The sequence below is a fragment of the Medicago sativa genome, chromosome 7 (assembly GCF_051527215.1).
Source record: "Medicago sativa cultivar Bolivia chromosome 7, Bolivia_mono, whole genome shotgun sequence".
NCBI classification, from domain to species: domain Eukaryota; kingdom Viridiplantae; phylum Streptophyta; class Magnoliopsida; order Fabales; family Fabaceae; genus Medicago; species Medicago sativa.
The window spans coordinates 91,422,017-91,440,965 of record NC_140755.1 but is presented as its reverse complement, the minus strand read 5'-3'; the positions used below and the strand labels follow the sequence as shown (position 1 = coordinate 91,440,965).

The following is an 18,949-nucleotide window of genomic DNA, read 5'->3' as shown; positions in this document are numbered from 1 at the left end:
TGAAATATGTGGGGGATTGTTGTAATTTTGAGGATATTTCAAAAGTTTCAAATATTTTGTGTTCCATACTTTCAATTGAGAAGCATAGAAAAATATTTCAATTAAAAATTATTATTATATTTTAACTATAATGTTTGACTTGGTTTTATAACATATTTTTAATTCCAAATTTTGTAACTGCCTTTCCCTTAATATCTCTTAAATGTGGCTATTATTAAGCCTTATTTCTTGGTTTACAAAAGGAAAAATATTTTGTTGAATATACACGTACGTACAGAAGAAAAAAAAAAAACCATTTTATTTGACCATGTGTTAATAACTTCCTAATTATAAGGAACCACTAAGTCTGCTCACAAGAAAAACTCACGTCCTTTATTTCTTTATAGCAGAAAAACATACTTGTTACAAAGAACTCACATCTCCACACAAAATCAATTTCCTCTTCCTTAGAAAATCAAGTTTAGGTTTCTTGGGTGCATCATTCCTGTGCTTTATCAGATTCATGTTGTTCTGTCACCTCTGATGTGATTCACATCAGGGAAGAACATGTTGTATCCTGGGAGGATATGCGCTTATGAGGCGGATAAATCCTTAAGGACAGTGACTTTGTCATGCCTCATGTTATATAACGGATTACTGTTTAGCATGTTATAACCTTCTATGGCTTCTAGTGTTTGTTCACTTCGATTTGCCGACTTCAAATCACAGCAATTTTAAGAACAGATAAGTTTACTTGATATTCTTGTTTATGATATTCAATATTGTTTTATTTATTTATTTATATAATGATTATTATTTGAAGATAATTCTTATGACTAATTTTTACAACAGAAACAGACCAAAATTGCAACTAGTACACTCTAGTAGTGTAAGAGTCAACAACATTATGGGTCTGTTCTACTAAAAAAAATATATCCTCTTTGTTTGTATTCACACCAGCAAGTACAAAACACTCACACTAAACAGTGATAGTCATATAAAGACAAAAAAAAAGATTAGATTCTGGTTTATGAAGCACCGACACTCCTCGGATTAGACGTGTCTCAGTGTCGGACACATATCGTGTCTGACACCAACACGATACCGACATATATAATTACACTAAATTACGTGATTTTGTCAAATTATCAGTAGTGTCAGTGTCCGTATCGTGTCTGGTGCCCGTTTTCATAGATTATGGTGTATGTGTACTATTCATCTAGCACCATGCAAGTATTGTGATAAATAACAATAAACACGAGTAATTTTTTCTTGAATATTTCAATTTCAATCACACAAATTCCCTGACACTAATGTTTTCCTTGGAGACCTCAGAAAAAGAAAGATTGAAACAACAAGGAGTAAATAAGTTAAATAAAGCAAGCATAAAAAATCAAGTCATTTTGCAAAACTGCTTATTGAAATAGCAAATACTCTACACTCAAATGGTTACACTATAGCATTTGCCATTATTGGCAGAACTAATGGTTCCTAAGTTCCTCTTTGATAATGTCCCGGCAAAATTTGACAGAAAGATTTGAAGAGAGAAAGGAAAAGCTTAAGTGCTCACCTACCAAATGTAAGGTACTACTAGATTACAATAGCAGTATACTACATAAACACTACCTAAATCTATGGAACAGCGTTGTTATTCTGAGCATGAGGTTTCTCTACATCTTCTCTGCTTCCAACTTCCTCATCATTCTCACCTGACATTTCCTCTAAAGATTTTCCGTTTGCCTCGGGTACTAAGAAAGTGCACAAGAACCCCAAAATGTTACAACATCCCAACAAAATCAATGAATTCTTCATACCAATACCTGCAGGGTACCCTGCATCTGCTTTACTCTTGTCCTTGTTTTGTGCCAAATACAAGAACCCGAATGCACCAACTATAGCCCCAAGCTTTCCCGATGCGGATGATATTCCATGGCAAGTTGATCGGAATCTAGCTGGAAAAATCTCTGCTGGCACAACAAATGTTGTAGCATTAGGCCCAAAATTTGCAAAGAAGAAGGTCAAGGAATACATCACCACAAATCCTATTCGGTTATCCTTATGAGTCCAGTGTTCATAAGGAATGGCAAGAGCAAACATGAAGGCGGTCATAAAGAAGAATCCCATCAATTGGATGGTAAATCTTCCTATTCTGTCTATGAAAGCCACGGTAAACCAATAGCCTGGTACTGTACTGCATAGAGCAATAAGTGTTTGAGCTCTCGCGATTTTGTAAACCTCCTCAAGTGCATTCATGGTTTGTGCAGGTGGTATCCAACCAATTGCGCTGAAAATATCCTTCTGGAAGAGATTTTGGCTATAAAATGCTATATCAAGCAAGAACCAAGTGCTTGTTGTACCAAGTAAATGTAGTCCATGACGACTCATGAACTCTTTTGAGAACAAGCCATATGATTTAGCCTTTTCCTTCTCCTCTTTCTGTGGTTCGGCTTCAATCTCAACCTGCAAAACCTTAGACATATCTGCTGCAGCTTGCGCTGTGTTCTTAGCAACTAAAGCTGTATAACGAGCAGTTTCTGGCATCTTTGTCCGCGAGTAGTAAGTCATTGCAGCTGGGAGTGCTCCTACCATCACAATTATCCTCCAAATGTAGTCTGCTTGGGGAACAGTTGAACCAACTGGATCAACCTCGTAAGACGGAGAATCAAACCTGGCCTTGAATGCAGATGAAATTATGATTGCAAATATACCAGCTCCCAAAATTCCGAAACCCTGCATGGCAAAGACTGCTGCAATGAAGGCCCCACGAGTCTTTTTATTAGAATACTCCGACATTATGGTAGCCGAAAGAGGGTAGTCACCACCAATACCGAACCCAAGCCAAAACCGGAAGAAGCAAAGGGTTGTCATGACAGATTTTGGAGTGTGTCCGAAAGAAAGACCAGAACCAATTGAACAGATAACCATCATCATGAGGGTCATACCATAGACTTTTTTCCTGCCCATCTTATCACCAAGCCAGCCAAAGAAAAGTTGCCCTGAAAGTGTTCCACAGAAAGCTACACCATTCACAGCAGCTGATACATTGGGAGGCAATGTACCGGGCTTCGCTGCACCATCAATGTGGTAGTATATGCGACCGAGCAACTTGGTAACAAGGGATACACAAAACAGATCATATGCATCTGTAAAGAATCCCATACCAGCTATGATGATTGCAGTGAAATGGTACCATTGTGTTTTAGCCACATCAAGCGCATTTAGCACCTCAATTTGATCCTTGGCCATGACTGTTCAAGCCAAAAGAACCAAATTCCTGGATAAGTGAAACCAAGAGTCAGATTTGACAAAAATATGGAATATTTTATTTAAAATTATCGCGAATTTTATCGTCCAAAGAAATAGAGGATGTTAACTAATGAAATCAACCAATAGACATAATTGTATCCCCTGGTAAGTATGAAGAGGTTAAAAACAGAATAATATTAAATTCAGTAATCAGTACAGAGCATGCTACAACCATATCAAATTTTCAAAGCAATCATAGATTTTAAATCCTCCAGAAAATTGAATAAAATAGTCACTGAAATAAACTAAATAAATGTTTCCACACAGAATAATATCAATAAAAAAAAAATATCTACAAACTACAGGTGACACACACATACACTGAAATTAAACATATTTGGTATCACGATAGATATGTAATATAAATCACGGTTAGCCAACGTAGAAGTCACTGTGAATCCAAACATGCACAAAGATGATGTTACACAAATTGGTTTTATGATCCAAAAGATACACAAAATTCACCATAACAAAAACAAAAAATAAACAAAAATAGGTACATGTTACGAAATCAAGGGAAAAAACTCGTTGGATTTATACATGTAACACACACATATTAAATGCATGTTTGGTATCACGATAGATTTGTGATTTAAATCACGGTTAGCCACCGCGGAAGTCACTATGAATCCAAACATGCACGAAGATAATGTTACACAAATTGGTTTTATGATCCAAAAGACACACAAAATTCACCATAACATAATGTTACACAAATTGGTTTTATGATCCAAAAGACACACAAAATTCACCATAACAAAAAGCAAAAACAAACAAAAATAGGTACATGTTAATAAATCAAGGGAAAAAAAAACTCCGTTGGATTTATATCAAGAATAAAACAAGAACCAGTGATTTGATTCGGTTAAAAATACATGAATCTTAAATCCAAAATGATTCTGAATCAAACATATATAATTATTATAGATCAAATCAGCAACACATGCACACGTGTATCATTAGTGTTAAACATAAAACATATATGTTAAGAATAAATCAAACCATGATGCATATATACATGAAATGAGACATGAGAGATGATATAGAAAAAAGGGACTGTGAAACTAACCAGAGAGAGTGATAGAAGAAGAAGAAGAAGAAGAAGAAAGTAGAAATGTTGAGAAGAGTGAATAAGAAGAAATAAGTTAAATAAAAAGAGAAAGAAATGTGTTAATGTGTGAGTGAGCGAAATAGATGGAGGGAGTTGACAACAATTTATAAGGAAGGAAAAACACATGCAAGAAATAAATGAGTTAAGATCATTACAAACAAAATATTCCACCCGCATATACCCCTTAACCGACCCAAATTAAATATAGCATAAGTGTACCACTCTAATTCGGGCCTAGTATAACCATGATACCAAACATACACGCTTTCTTAAGACACCCTTCCTTCCAGAAACCTCTTCGTCACTTTAGTGCTCTTGCGTCTATGGCATGATGATTGTCGATGACCATCCATTGGACCATTAACAAGTGTATGTATGTTATTAACTCATACGGTATACTATACTTTTTCTATTCAAACTTAATATTCAGTTGAGTTTGAAATTTTGTATTAGTAAGTCATACGGTATACTACTTTTTCATTCAAAGTTAATATTCATTTGAGTTTGAAATTTTTATATTCCATTCACACACGTAAACATAGATATTATTCAACCTACACGTTATTTTAACTGAGTATCTTTGCCCAGAACAACAAAGATTAATTGTTTGATTCGGATGATATTATAATGGAAAACAAAACTATTTTAACATTGATGTATTTTTAAGGTGGAATTTAAACTTATGACCTTTAATTAAATTAAAAGAGATCTTTCCTATCTCATCCAAGTACTCTTAAGGGTGTGTTTGTTTCAAGTTATATTTATTGATTCCTGGGAATATAATGATAGGAATAAATATGCTTATGTTTGTTACAAATTTACTAAATTTTATTCCCGGTATAAAATGTTTCTGGGAATAGAAAAAATTTCCCAAGGAAAAGGGTGGGAATAAAGTTCCCATGGAGATGGGAATAAATTCATAAATAGTTACCTATTATAATCCATATTTTTATGGTTCCTAGGAATATTATAAAGTTAACCAAACATATTTTTCCCAAATTCCTTGGAATAAAATTCCCATCTTTATATTCCAAGGAATGTTATTCCTGAGAATAAATTTGGTAAACTTGAAACAAACACACCTATACGTTTTCTTTTTGTTTAAACAAACTTGGCAAAAAAAAATAAAATAATACTCCAAAATGGCAATTGAGTATCACTTTTGATTTTTTACCATAATTATTATTTTTAGTTTCACGTAATTCTTTTTTGTCTTAGTTTTTTCTTATATGTGTAAAACAAACAATGGGTATTTAATAGTTTTTATAAAAGAGACAAGTAAATTTATCAACAAGATCTTATATTTAGGGACATGAGTATTTTTTCATTGACTAATTTTTTGTTTTTCATATGTTTCTTCTATTGTTGATAATCATATTCGAGATACGAATTCCTAAATAAAAAATGACCCTAGTTTTTTAGTGAGAGAAAGCTCCACATTCTTAATTATTTTTTTTAGATTTTATTTTAGTATCTTGAGTTATTTTTCTCCCAATTGAGTTCCTTAATTTATAAACATTAGAAATTTTAGTCTTGTAAAATTCTTTTTCTCTGATTTTGATCTCTTAAATTACAAACATTTATAGTTTATAAGATCTAGATGAACAAAATAATTTTAATGAATAAAAGTGTATAATGTTTATGATTTAAGAGACAAAAATAAAAGATAATATTACACTCGTCCTCTTTTTACTTAATTTTAAGTAACAATTTTGTCTTTTATTTTATTTTCACCTCATTTTTGTTCTTTTGGTCTGTTTGAATATGTATTTTAAGTATCAAATCTTAAATTTATATGGAAACATGAGTGAAGGGCCATATAATTGATACTAAGAACTTGTATCGAAAATTAACGTAAAAAAAAAAATCGGCACTTAAAATAAAATTAAAGAATGAAGTGTAATTTTGTCCAAATAAAATGAAAACAACTTAAAATAACATAAACAATAATAAAATTAAAACAACTTAAAATAACATAAACAATTTTAATCATACTAAATAAATATCTACAGATTTTTTTTCTTGAAGGGTTGAATTAAGTTATTTTGTTAGGAACCAAAATGATTTTTTTAGTTTTAAAGTTTAGAAAAATTTGAAAAGCACTCGTGCGGTGCATGTCGTGCTTGTGGCTACTAGTGCCATATAGCACCGCTGCTATTTTTTATTTTTTGTGCACGATAGTCATTTCTTAATATGTGTAAAACAAGAAAATGTAAATTCATTATTGGAATTTTTAACTCTAAGTTGTGAAAAAAAAAATGTTAATAAAAAGTTTAAGCGTGTGTTTGGTTCTACGGTGATAAAATTGATTTTGAAAGAATTGATTTTGAATGAATTGATTCCGATTAAAAGTGAGTTGAGTGAAATTAATTTGTGTTTGGATACATTAATATGAAAGTGATTCTTACCAATGTATGTTGTTTGGATAGTTTGAATCAAAATTGATTTTAAATGTATAATTACCAAAATGGGTTTCATTATAAATATAAGTATTTACAAATACAATTAGATTTCATTTGAATTTTATATGATTATTCAAATTTAATTTGTATCATTAAATTTAATATTTTATAATTGTAAAAAAAATAGTTATTTATAAAATTGTTTTGACAAAATTATTCATAAATTATTTAAATCATATATTAAGGGTTGCTATGATAAAAATGTCCATGAAAAACGTGAATTTAAATTATTAAGAAATCCATAATATAAATAAGTAGGCTTTTGTCATGTACAACATCAAAATAAATAAGACTGGGTTTATTCGTACAAAATATATGCAATTTTTTCTAGTTAGCAATTTATTGTTTTAGTGCAATTTATGATCTACATGAAAAAACTATATTGCAGCTCCTAGATAATTTGTTGAGTGAAACGGTATAAAGGAAAGGATGAATACGTAAAAAAGAGAACATCCATTCATAAAATAATAGATAGATTGTAATCAATTCCCACCATGTTTCCAAAAGCTACAATACCAGCTTCTACTGGAATTGCTTTTACAAGCCAGACTCAATTTTAAAAATAGTTACCCAAACATCAATTTTTTAGCAAACTCACTTTTAAGTCAGATGACCATACTTTAAGACTCAAATAAAATTGACCTTAGTATTTACACATTACTCACCAATGTAGGTCTCAAAAGTTTTTTATATGGCCCAATACCCACCCCCACTTAAAAAAAAAAACGCTCTTTTATGTTTGATTCTGCGGTGGAGAGAATTGATTTTGATATAATTGATTTTGTTAGAATTGATTTTAGTGAAAAGTTAGTTGAATGTGAATTGATTTATGTTTGGATACATCAAGACAAAAGTGATTCTTATAAATTCATGTTGTTTAGATAGCTTGGATCAAAATTGATTTTGAATGCATAATTATCAAAATGTGCATTAATATTTTTTGAAGATTATATTTCATTTCTATTTATATAGTTATTCAAATTTTGTTGCATTATTAATTTGATTATTCATAAAGAAATAAAAAATTTAAAATAAAAAGCATATTCCATTAAAAACTTTTTTTGTATAAATATAGATAGTTTAATTTTAATTTTAGATGATACTTGAGTGTTGGGTTGTTTATATACTCAACTTCCTTCTCCTGTAGCTGAGGCTATCTGTGGCACCCCAGTGTGTTTGAATGGTCGGATTCAGGATGGTTTACATGGAAGGGTAATTTGGATGGTATTTATTCGGTGAAAGCTGGGTATAAGTGGCTCATGAAGTGGACCTCAAGCGAGGATGAGGTCGGATCTTGGAAGTGGATTTTGCGTTTAGCTGCTCCTGAAAAGATTAAATTTCTATATTGGATGGTTTGTCATGATGCTGCTCCTACGAGGTCGTTGCGGCATAACAAAGGTATGCTAGACACTAATAACTGTCTGAGGTGCCTCAATAGTAGTGAAAGTATCATGCACTGTTTTCGAGATTGTCCGTTTGTTAAGCATCTTTGGCTTGCTCTTGGATTTGACAATATTAACTTCTATTTGGGGAATTCTCTGGTCACTTGGCTCAGATAAGGTGAGTTTAGCGCAAATAATCATTTATTCTTTGGTGCTCTTTGGTGGATTTGGTGCGCTCGAAACTCACTTTGTATGGAGAATGAGATAATTTCTATTTTCTCCTCGAAGGTAAAAATTTACAATTTGGCAGCACTTCTTCGTTCTGTTTTCTCTCCGGCATTATCCACGGGTATAAGAGGTCGTTATGTGACTTGGCATCCAGAGGAGAGTATGGCCGTTGTCTTGAATGTTGATGGCAACAGTTTTGGAAATCCCGGAATATCTGGTTTTGGTGGCGTTTTTCGTAGGAATGATGGTAGTTGGCTATATAGGTTTGCAGGAAATGTTGGTATTTCCACAGTCTACAGCTCTGTATTATGGCTTAAAAGCAGCTTGGGAAAGAGGGTATAAGGATGTGATTTGCTACTCTGACTCAACTCTGACTGCTCAGTTAGTCTCAACTATGACTTGTGATTTATTGCAAAGAGTTGGAACGTCCAATTAAAGCATTCTGTTAGGGAGATGAATTTGTTCGCAAATTTCATTGCTAAACTAGGAGCTGCAAGTTCTGATATTTGGTGTGAGTTTTTGGAGCCACCGGAGGGTTTGCTTTCGTTGCTGCAGGCTGATGCCCGACGAGAGATGCATCACCGAGACTAGTTTTTAACCTTTTCTTTTTCTTTTCTTTTTGTTAGCTCTTTTTCCCAATTTTTTTTGTTAGATATATTATATTAATTTTTTAACTCATTAATTACCAAATTATGTCAAACGTTTATTTTTAAAGGATTAACTAGTATATTTACCCGGCGTTGCCTAGGTAAGACATGTAATTAAGGATGACCAAAAATTTGTCACTGATATCCGCAAACAAAATTCACGACGGACAAGTACATGACAAATATCTTAATGAGTACACATGAATAGAATAAAATAAACCATATTTTAAGTAACCGTAAATTAATAGAAGCACTGGCAGATGAAATTAACTGGATTTAGTAACATTATTAACTCACATAGAATAAAATTCCTTCAAAAGAAATTAACATTGAATAAAATAAACATTTTTTAAGTTTTGAGACTCTCTATAGAAATTAGGGTAGCCACGATGACACAACATGATAGAAATGAAAAGCTCATTAGTGAGGAGAAATATTATGGATTACTGCATTTTTTAGGGAATTTGTTAGGTTAAATTGATGCGATGCATTTTAGATGAAATTTGTTAGGTTAAATTGCTGCTAACTTAATGCAGCATACCAAAGAAATTATTAGGTTAAGCGGCTGCGAACCTAATAATAAAGTTAATAAATAAGGATAAAAAAAATCAACAGGCTTTTCTAAAAATAAGAAAGTAATGGCCTTTTGAAGCCCAATTTCAACCTCATCTCGTAAATTATACCCTGTACCCATGCATTTGTGCCTTTACCCCTACAATTCACAAAAAATTCCATATTTACCCCTTTTAATATTTCACTCTCGCTTCCAATATTTTCCCGTTCACCCCACATAGCATTTCATATATGTATTTCTCGGAAAAGTCATAAAAACATTTCCGGTGTACTTTTCAGAAAACCACATAATACATTTCCGAAAGTTTCAAACCAAAACTATATATTATTACTATTTTTTGGGTCATTAAATTTACTTTTGGAAAGTTCTTTCGACAAAATATGTATTTTAGTTATTTTTTAATAACAAGACTAACACTACCTCTGCCTAGGCCACTATAACAAGGGAAAATCATGCTACCACAAGAGAATTTACAGAAAAACAACTATGGTGCCTCCGAAAACGCACAAGCAGCACAAGAAAACAAAATAGGCAAACACAACTAATTATCCTCTTCTTCGAACACCATCAAAAGTCATTAAAATTCATACTTTATTTTTGGATTTTATAATTGATTACATCATTCAACCATGGGACAAAACAAGGACTAAGTTGAATAAATAATCTCAAATTAACAAATAGTTCAAAACAAGTAACTTAAGGTTCCTTTCTGATAAGGATTGTCGAATTAAACCAACAAATTGATTAGTATTGAGATTGAGATCCTACAAAAAGTAAGATTTTCAATATTACTTTCCGGTAAACCAGAAAGGAGATCTGAAACATAAATCTTAAGAATTTTCTGGTGCATATTGTGAATTGTAATCATCTTATCCGTTTTTCAATAAACCAGGTCTGATATCGGAATCATTGCTATGCATTTTCCGGTAACCAGACCTGAACTACAATCAATAATAATCGTAGGAGCTGAACCAAAAACACCTAAAATATGAGTTTTTTTTGATAACAATCAGATTCGGAAACGGTTGCTATGCGTTTTCCGGTATAGAAGGCACACATGAAAGCTCATAAGTTGTTTTTTGGTTTGTTTATGCAGATACTTTACTCTCGTTTTTTCCAGTGTACACCGAAAAGACTTGGAAAAAATTGTGAGACAAATGAAAAAAAATGAGATTTTTAAGTTTATATACAAGGGTAAAATAGGTAGTTCATATCAAATGTTGGGGTAACGGTATAAATGTAGGGGTATAGGGTATAATTTCCCCTCATCTCTAACCTAGAGAAAGAGAGAGCATTGAAGGTTGCAGCTGTGCAAAGCTTGAAACCAAAATTGATCAGTGAAACCAAAATCATCACTGCCTGTGTTGTTGCATTGGAGGATACGATTTATAGCAAACTCGCGTTTGAGGCTACGAGACTCGGAATCAAACGAGCACGTCGCTCTTTCTTTCTTCTTCTCAGTTCTCCCCTGACCAGTCGCTTCCCCTTCCAACCTCCATCTCTCAGCCGCCGCCACACACACTAGTCACCACCACCAATCCAACATCCATCTATCCTCTAGTTCTCATTTATTTGATTTTCTATTGAACAACAAAAGGAGGAATAGGGAAAACGAAATTGAAGGTTAGTTTGAAAATTGCTCCTTATCTCTTCTTATCTAATTGCTAATTACTTATTTCACTGCTATTGTGACGATTTCACTGTATGAGCAAAATTGTGAAATTTCAATCTATGCTGTTAGCTTGAAATTTCACCGCAATTCACAACGTAGCTAACAACTTTGAACAATTCAATCTTGTTAGTTTATCTATTCATATAATAATTGTTGCTTAATATTGGATATTTTTATGTTCTCTTTAGTCAATTATTAAAATCAAAATTATTGGATCTATATTGAAATTTTTTAACACTTTCTGAAACTTGTTTTAGTGAAAATAAGTGGTTTGAGACTTAGGTTAGATGGAACATGAAACATTGAGACACATCTTACTAGCATTAAACTGAGGAGAGGTGAGTTTTTCTGATTGGAGAGATCTCCACAGTACACACACTTCAACAATGTCTGCTTCCATTAGTAGAATGGCGTTGCCATATTAGTTAATAGCGGATAGCGGCGCGTAGCGGCCGACCCCAAAAATGCTATAGCGGGATAGCGCATAGCGCTATGACCGCTATTTCATTAAAACAAAAACAACAAAAATAAGGAAACAGAGAGAGCAGAATAGAGTTTTATATGAACAAAACAGAGGATTGTTTGTACAAACTACAAACAGAAACAGAGAGAGCAGAATGGAGTTTGGAATCAATAATAACAAAGAAAACTAGAACAAAAAAGTAACAGGACACCAGAGCTTTGAGATTGTTAAACAAAAAAATAACAGGATAACATAGCAAACACGACAAAGTAGAGGAAGATTTACAGCAGAGGTGAAGAAGTTTTACAGAACAGCTGAAAAGCAGAGGAAGATTTACAGAAATACCCTTGTTTTTTTTTTAAACCAAGGACAATTTTGTATTTTCTCTTAAAATGAAATAGCGGTTCTAATCCGCAAAACCGCTACGAAGCGTTGCGCCGCTATCTCACACCGCAACGCTATGGCTTGTTGCGTAGCGCTCCGGCACCGCACTGCACCGCGCGGCCGCTATTGACTACTATGGGCGTTGCAGCTTCGGTTTGGTGACAAAGATTTCCATTTGATTATTATGGGTGCGTTTGTTTCGGCTTTTAAAAAAAATAGATTTTGAGTTAAAAGAATTAGAGATTTTTTTTAGAGATTTTGAGTTAAAAAAAATCTAAAGCTATTTCTGTTTGTTTACTAAAAAAAAAAATCATTTTTTAAAGATTTGAAGCTCTTACACTTGAGAAAAATAGATTTTGGAAAAGCTACTTGAAATAGCTTTTCATTTTGAGGCTAAAAATGATTTTTTCAACAAAAATGGAATTTTTTAAAATCTAAAACAAACACTACAAATATAAAAAGGTGATTTTTTTAAAAAAAATCCAAAACAAACGGGCCCATAGGGTCTGTAGATTGTAGAACAAAAATGACATGCTTTTGCATATTTTAATTATTCGCATTTTTATCATGTTGGGCTAGTAAACTCGTGACTTTGTTGAAAAGATAAATTGAACTTTGTGTGTGTGTGTGCGCATGCTGCGGCCAATAAGCCTATAGGAAGGAATTGACTTCACAAATTGATTGAATTACTTCATGAGCATGGTATGATAGTAGGAAGTTATTATTTGTTAAGTTAATGAGTTATGTTGTGAAAAGGATTAGCTCAACTTAGGATTGTTTAGCTCTAAAGAAGGTTAATACCTAATTTTTATTATCTTACAATCAAGGTAGCCAGGATCGAGTCCCAGCACGTAGGATCGCACGATCTTACGTGCTTTCCCCACCAAAACGAGCTACGACCTTGATCTGGGTTGTTTTTGCCATTTTTATGGTCAGGATCGAGTTTCTGCAGCGGGTTTCTGCAGCAGAAACATAAGGAAAAAACGTGCTGGGCTCTACAAACCGGGTCGGGTCAAAATAAAAGAAGATTGAAAAGAAGAGAAACACTGTATAAGGGAAGATGTAATCAAGGAATTGCAACTCTTGTTTTCTGTTTCTGCTGCGGCGCTCCATGGGGAAGAAGAGGACTCAGTCAAATTAGGTTAAACTTGTAGAAATCTTATCTCTTGTTTGGGCCTAAGGCCCAATACCGAAATACCTTCTTATAAATCACTTACTTTTTTAAACAAACACGTGACTTTCAAAAAGAAATACCTTGCCTTTTATTATAAATAAATAATAAATACCTTGCCTTTATTTTTTAAACAAACACGTGACTTTCAAAAAGAAATACCTTGCCTTTTATTATAAATAAATAATAAATACCTTGCCTTTTATTTTAGAAAAAACAGTAGTAAATGATATAAAAAATGACAAACTATTATTAATTAACTTAGTTTGATGTTGTGATTTATAAGTTATTTTGTTTATGTATAGTAATTTTTATGTTTTCGTGTGTGTATGTGTGTGAAGTTACAACTTTTCCCTTGAGTGGGTTCTTACGAACCGTGTTACGTTTCCCAACTTTACGTCCCTTCACCAGCCGATCGAACCTACGTAAGAACTCGTTCCTGACTACATTGCTTACAATAGAGTGATAGAAATTGAGGTAATCTAATAGAAAGTTATACTATGATTGATTGAACTATTGATTAAGTTAAAGTTTAGTTCTGTTATTTGGATGAAATTTAGACAGGTACTTATCAGATGAAGAATGGATGAGTTATTTTATCCAAACTTCATATACTATATTAGTTTATGTTTTGGATGAATTAATTGGTTTTAAATAGACGAAGAATGGATAAAATACTTATCCTACCTCATGTACTATTTTCCATATTCTGGATGGATTGACAGGTTAATAGACGAACAATGGATAAATTATTGCCTATATATTGTATATTGTAGTATCTGTCAACTGATGATTCTGACAGGTACTTGTTGATATGAAATCTGAACTATGCGTGAAAATAAATGCGTAAACAGATTAGGTTCACTAATTGAACCAAGAATATAAGTTGTTAAGGGTCAAATGACCCAAGTCGCATTTGTCTTTTGACTAACTTAGAGAAAGTAATAATTTAAATGTGAGCAGAAGAGTCGGAAAGGTATTGGTTTATTACAGCCTTACCGACAGGTGAATAAGTTGGATATCCTCACGTCCGGCTTATCCATGTTAAGAAGAAAATCAAGAGAAGAAAAACAAAATATATAACTTGCCATTTGTATGCTCAAAATATTATTATGCAAAGTTGTATGGAACCTCTTATGATTGTTGCATTAATGTTAGTGTTGGCTTGAATTACGATTAGACTGTATCTGATGATTAGGTGATAAGAGATATAAAGTTAGTAGAAATCCACTGAAATAAGTAGACCTCACTCCCATTGTTATTGTTTTCAGATCAACACGTACACATAGGTAAAAGGTGCCGATGAATAACTCTGTTATGGATTTCTGTCATATTATGTTTTGATCATGATCTTCTTTGTAGTTTAAGTCTGATTCACGCTGTTGAGCGTAAGCTTTTGTTATGTTATGTATTGTTAGGAGTTTTTTGAACTACTTCGAGATAGGAAATTATGTATATTATTTAGATTTAGGAGACGAACAATGTACAATCCCAAGTAAACTTGAGCTACCTTATTAGTTAAGTTTATTCAAATTCCAACAGTGGTTTAAGCTTGTAACTAAAGGCTGAAATTGCTGGATATATTTATTAATTGGCCGGTATCAATTTACAATATTCCCAGAGAAATTATGGATAAAATCTTGGGGTGTTATAAGATTGATATTGAATGCGGTTGATGTTAGAGCGATAGGTCACTATTAGTTTAGTGGTGGATGGTACAGTAATGGTTTGAATTGGAGTTGATGGTGGTTGAATGTGGTTGGTGTTGAGTAACTGGTCACCATTAGTAATGTGGCAAATGGCAAATCATATGCCCTTTTGAACCTTATGATTCATTTTAGGGTCTAAAGTAACAAGTTTTTGTCCATCTTTTGAACTTCTATCTTGTTTCCTTTGCCTTTTGCTTCTACTATATTCAAATCCAGTCAGTTTTTAGAATTTTCCAAATCCCAATAATAAAGCATAAAATCACTAACATAACTTTTAGATGTTGTGACTGCATATGTTAAGTCAATTTATTGATTATACTGAATTGCATTAATCCCTACACTATTGTAAAAATGAGAAGGGGGAAATAGAAAGAAGCTATTCACATATAGTCAAACACGATATGTGCAGTTATACCGATCGATGTCGAAATACTTGGCACATTATTTCACTTTTAGGGATAATCTCCTAAGTTGATTTTTTTTCCTTTAATCTAGTAGTTGAATAGTGTTGTATGTATCTATCACATGGATCTATCAATATCAGTATCATTATATGCTTATTTCTATTTAGTCAAGAGGATGATTATCATTTTGTCGTAGTACATGTATGAAGAGGTCCAAGCTTTTAAATCATTCATTTGAACCATTTGCTCTTCTGATGTGTTCGCAATATCCAAGTTTTGTTTTTGTTTGTGGGTTTTCCCCTTACGTCTTCTCTCTTTCAATTTTCAGTTACTATGGGAAAGATGTACAAGAAGAAACAAGCTCACGGACGTGGACCTCCAAGAGAACATAACAATAAGCAGGAAAATGAAATGGACATCAGGAAGATTATGGAAGACGTCCAAAACTTCAGTATTTTCTCTTCATTTTTTTATTTTGAAATTATTTTCCACTGAATGTTGTCTATCTTCTCATTGAATCTGTTTTCTGTTTTTGATGCACTTCAAATATACGATCAATGACGTTTCTGCATTATGATTTTGCGTGTGAGATGTTTAAATGATAAGAACGAATTTGAATTGGATGTTTGAATGCTTAAGTACAAAATATTTGTTCATTTCATTATTTTAAATTTGGGGTGTTGGAGTTAAATAATTTATGGTAAGCATATTCACGTGGTTTGTTACCTTCTTTTTTATAATGGCTACTCATTGCAATATATCTTAGGCAACTCGCATATGACATGGAAAGAGCGCAAAAAGGTTGAAGATAGGAAGGTTGTTTCCCTTGGTGGGAAGGTGAGGTCTATTTATTGATGCTCTTTTTTCTATATCGTGTTCTATTTGCAAATGGTATTATCACAATGCTCAGTGCACAAAATTCACCGTGTTCATCTGCTCTTATTCAGCCCCTCAAGAATCAAAGATTACCTTTAAGTGTGGCACGACCAATAATGAAGAAACAAAAACAGAGGGAGGAAAAAATGCTCCAAGAGGTAATTAATTCTATCACCCTCCTCTTTATTTGTTTGTACAACACTTACTTTCTTATAATTCCTTATATACGTACCACTTGTGCCTTTCAGCGTATGATTCTAGGACGTTTTGGGGGAAAGGATGGTGGTAGCAGCAGTAAAAAACCAGCTGGAAAACACAAACCAGAGGACAGAGGTTTGAAGTTAAGTGAAGGTCGATTTAAAAATGGCATACTCGACGTGAAGCATTTGTTGAAGTCAACACCCACAAGAGGTCATGACACTGGAAAAAATATGTCAAATACAGGAAAAAGAAAAGGAGGCAACTGGAAACATGATAAAAAGGGTGGTGGTAAGAAGGATCAAATGTTTTAGAAAATGACACGAGTCATTTGTCAATCTGTATGATCTTTATAAATCTGGCATTATCCTTACGTTATTCAACTTCTTTATAGGTAGCTTGTCAATTTTTCAATCCTTTTATCTTGTTCTATTTTTGTTTGTATACTGGTACTTGACCTTCTTTTTTTGACGTTTGGTGCTTGAACTAATGCACGAAATAGATGGGGTTTGTTAATTTCTATTACCTTTTTATTAACACAAATGAAAATAGCTTCCATATTTTAAGACTTTATTAATATTTGATCAACACTTAATATATAATTTAGAGGAGTGATAAGAACCACGTTTCAACACTCTTTATAACCAAATTTTTTTTTGGACTTGGCCAAGATTACACCAAAGTTCACTCTTTATAAAGATTACACTCTTAATTTTTCTAGCTCCTCCTCCCTTTTTATATGCGCCTGGATTTCAAAATTCAGACAAAACTATGAGTATCCAAGAAATGTGGAGGTGGGAAAAGAAATAGTTCAAAGATATGGAATGAATCATGGACCAAACCAATTAGATCCAATGACAAAATAAGTAAAAGATATTGAGATTTATTTTTCCCACCCTGCTGCCTTCTCGCGCGCTTTGCAAAATTTCCAAAAATACCTCTGGTCCGGATTATATAATCCGGACCAGATTGTTAGTGATATCCGGAAGACGAAATCCGGACCAGATGTTATGTGCTTTTTTGTGTCTTTCTTTGATGTCAAGGGTCTTTGTTGACTGTTATATGAACCCCACACACGCTGCAATGCAATTGCAGGGTTCATATGAACGGTCAACAATGACCATGACACCAACCAACACCCCTAAAAAACTAAAAACATTTGAAGAAAATGGAAGAAAAGAGGTGAAGTGAAGAATGAAGGTATTTGTTGAAGATGAAAGCCTATTTATAGCCTAAGACAAGTCCTAGGTCATTATTACAGTCAATGAAAACGTGTTAGTGGTTGTAACCGTCCAAACCTACATTAACGATTCTCTTTCAAAAGAATCCAATGCTGAAGCTTTCCGGATTATACAATCCGGAACTTCCTTAACCCTACAAGAAGTGCCAACTTTTCCCTCGTTCACATTATCGTATTAATCCGGAAAATATATTCCGGAAAACAAAGGTGTATTCCGGATTTTATTTTCCGAAATGCATCAGTGTCATGGCCGGTGGTTTGCACCACATGTTTTTGTCGGTGGTCAAGTCAAAAAAACGTGTTTTACCTCCTCTTCTTCCTTCTACAACCATGGTTTTTCATCGTTGGCCTTTCATAGATAAGTGCCTCGTTGAAAACTTTCAGGGTTTGTATGAACGGTCAATGAGGATGGAACTGCACTGCAAAGAAGTGCGGTTCATCTGGGGTCATGTGGGTCAGTGTGGTTCTTAGCTTGGCCTGTCTGGGCGTAAGTTTGAGCACCCCCTACCTCCCTCAAGGGCATTGGTTTCTTCTTCCCGCCCTCCTCTTCCCTCCTCCCCTGGTTGCCCTTCAATAGGGAAACTACTGCTATGTCCTATCACATAGCAGTGGTTAGGCTCTTAGGAGATTAGAATTAGGCTCTTAGGAGATTAGAAATAGATTTAGGATCTTATGTAATAAGCTTAAAAAACTTGAAAATTATTGTAATGTATTGTTCATATATTAATAAATGAGTTGTTTTTATCTTTTTGTCTTTTTATTTATGTTTTTTTACTTTATTTGCATTTTATTTTACGAATTTTAAAGCTTGAAATTGTAAAAGTTCTGGAAGAAAACAATTCCGGATTTTAAAATCCGGATACATCTGCAAAATTCTAACAATCGATTCCGAAAAACGAAATCCGGACCAGGGGTAAAAATGAAAAAAAAATAGGGCGCGCTAGGAAAGACATAGGGTGGGAAAAGTAAATCTCAAAGATATTTGAACCAAAAATGACATAATATAAGAAGTACCTAAGCCAAAATTTTCATTAAAATCAAATTTAGTCTTCATGGAAAGGCAAAAGAAAATTATATTAAAATTACTCAAACACAGGGTTTACAAGAATGTACACAATACAAACAAGAGCTAACAACAGATAT

At 33.2% G+C, this 18,949-nt stretch overlaps 2 protein-coding genes and 1 pseudogene across 5 annotated transcripts; 2 read left to right on the top strand and 1 right to left on the bottom strand.

The window, feature by feature from the left end:
* Nucleotides 1-1,380: 1,380 nt before the first annotated feature.
* LOC146910199 (inorganic phosphate transporter 1-4 pseudogene) lies at nucleotides 1,381-4,859 on the bottom strand (annotated as a pseudogene). 3 transcript variants are annotated; one of them, XR_015020411.1, is made up of 2 exons: nucleotides 4,658-4,859; nucleotides 1,381-3,253 (listed from the first exon to the last, which is right to left on the bottom strand). The product of XR_015020411.1 is annotated as an inorganic phosphate transporter 1-4 pseudogene, transcript variant X3 (transcript). The 3 variants fall into 3 exon arrangements; XR_015020410.1 differs by lacking the exon at nucleotides 4,658-4,859 and adding an exon at nucleotides 4,552-4,613; XR_015020409.1 differs by lacking the exon at nucleotides 4,658-4,859 and adding an exon at nucleotides 4,355-4,468.
* Nucleotides 4,860-8,117: 3,258 nt separating this feature from the next.
* On the top strand, nucleotides 8,118-9,059 carry LOC146910198 (uncharacterized). The gene is made up of 4 exons (XM_085729414.1): nucleotides 8,118-8,256; nucleotides 8,414-8,418; nucleotides 8,529-8,804; nucleotides 8,886-9,059. Exons 1-4 carry the CDS (start codon nucleotides 8,118-8,120, stop codon nucleotides 9,057-9,059), a joined length of 594 nt encoding a protein of 197 aa, XP_085585540.1.
* A 1,886-nt stretch (nucleotides 9,060-10,945) lies between these two features.
* LOC146910197 (uncharacterized) lies at nucleotides 10,946-17,088 on the top strand. Its single transcript, XM_085729914.1, has 5 exons — nucleotides 10,946-11,312; nucleotides 15,821-15,943; nucleotides 16,259-16,329; nucleotides 16,440-16,526; nucleotides 16,617-17,088. Exons 2-5 carry the CDS (start codon nucleotides 15,826-15,828, stop codon nucleotides 16,878-16,880), a joined length of 540 nt encoding a protein of 179 aa, XP_085586040.1. The 5' UTR covers nucleotides 10,946-11,312; nucleotides 15,821-15,825; the 3' UTR covers nucleotides 16,881-17,088.
* The last annotated feature ends 1,861 nt before the right edge of the window (nucleotides 17,089-18,949 follow it).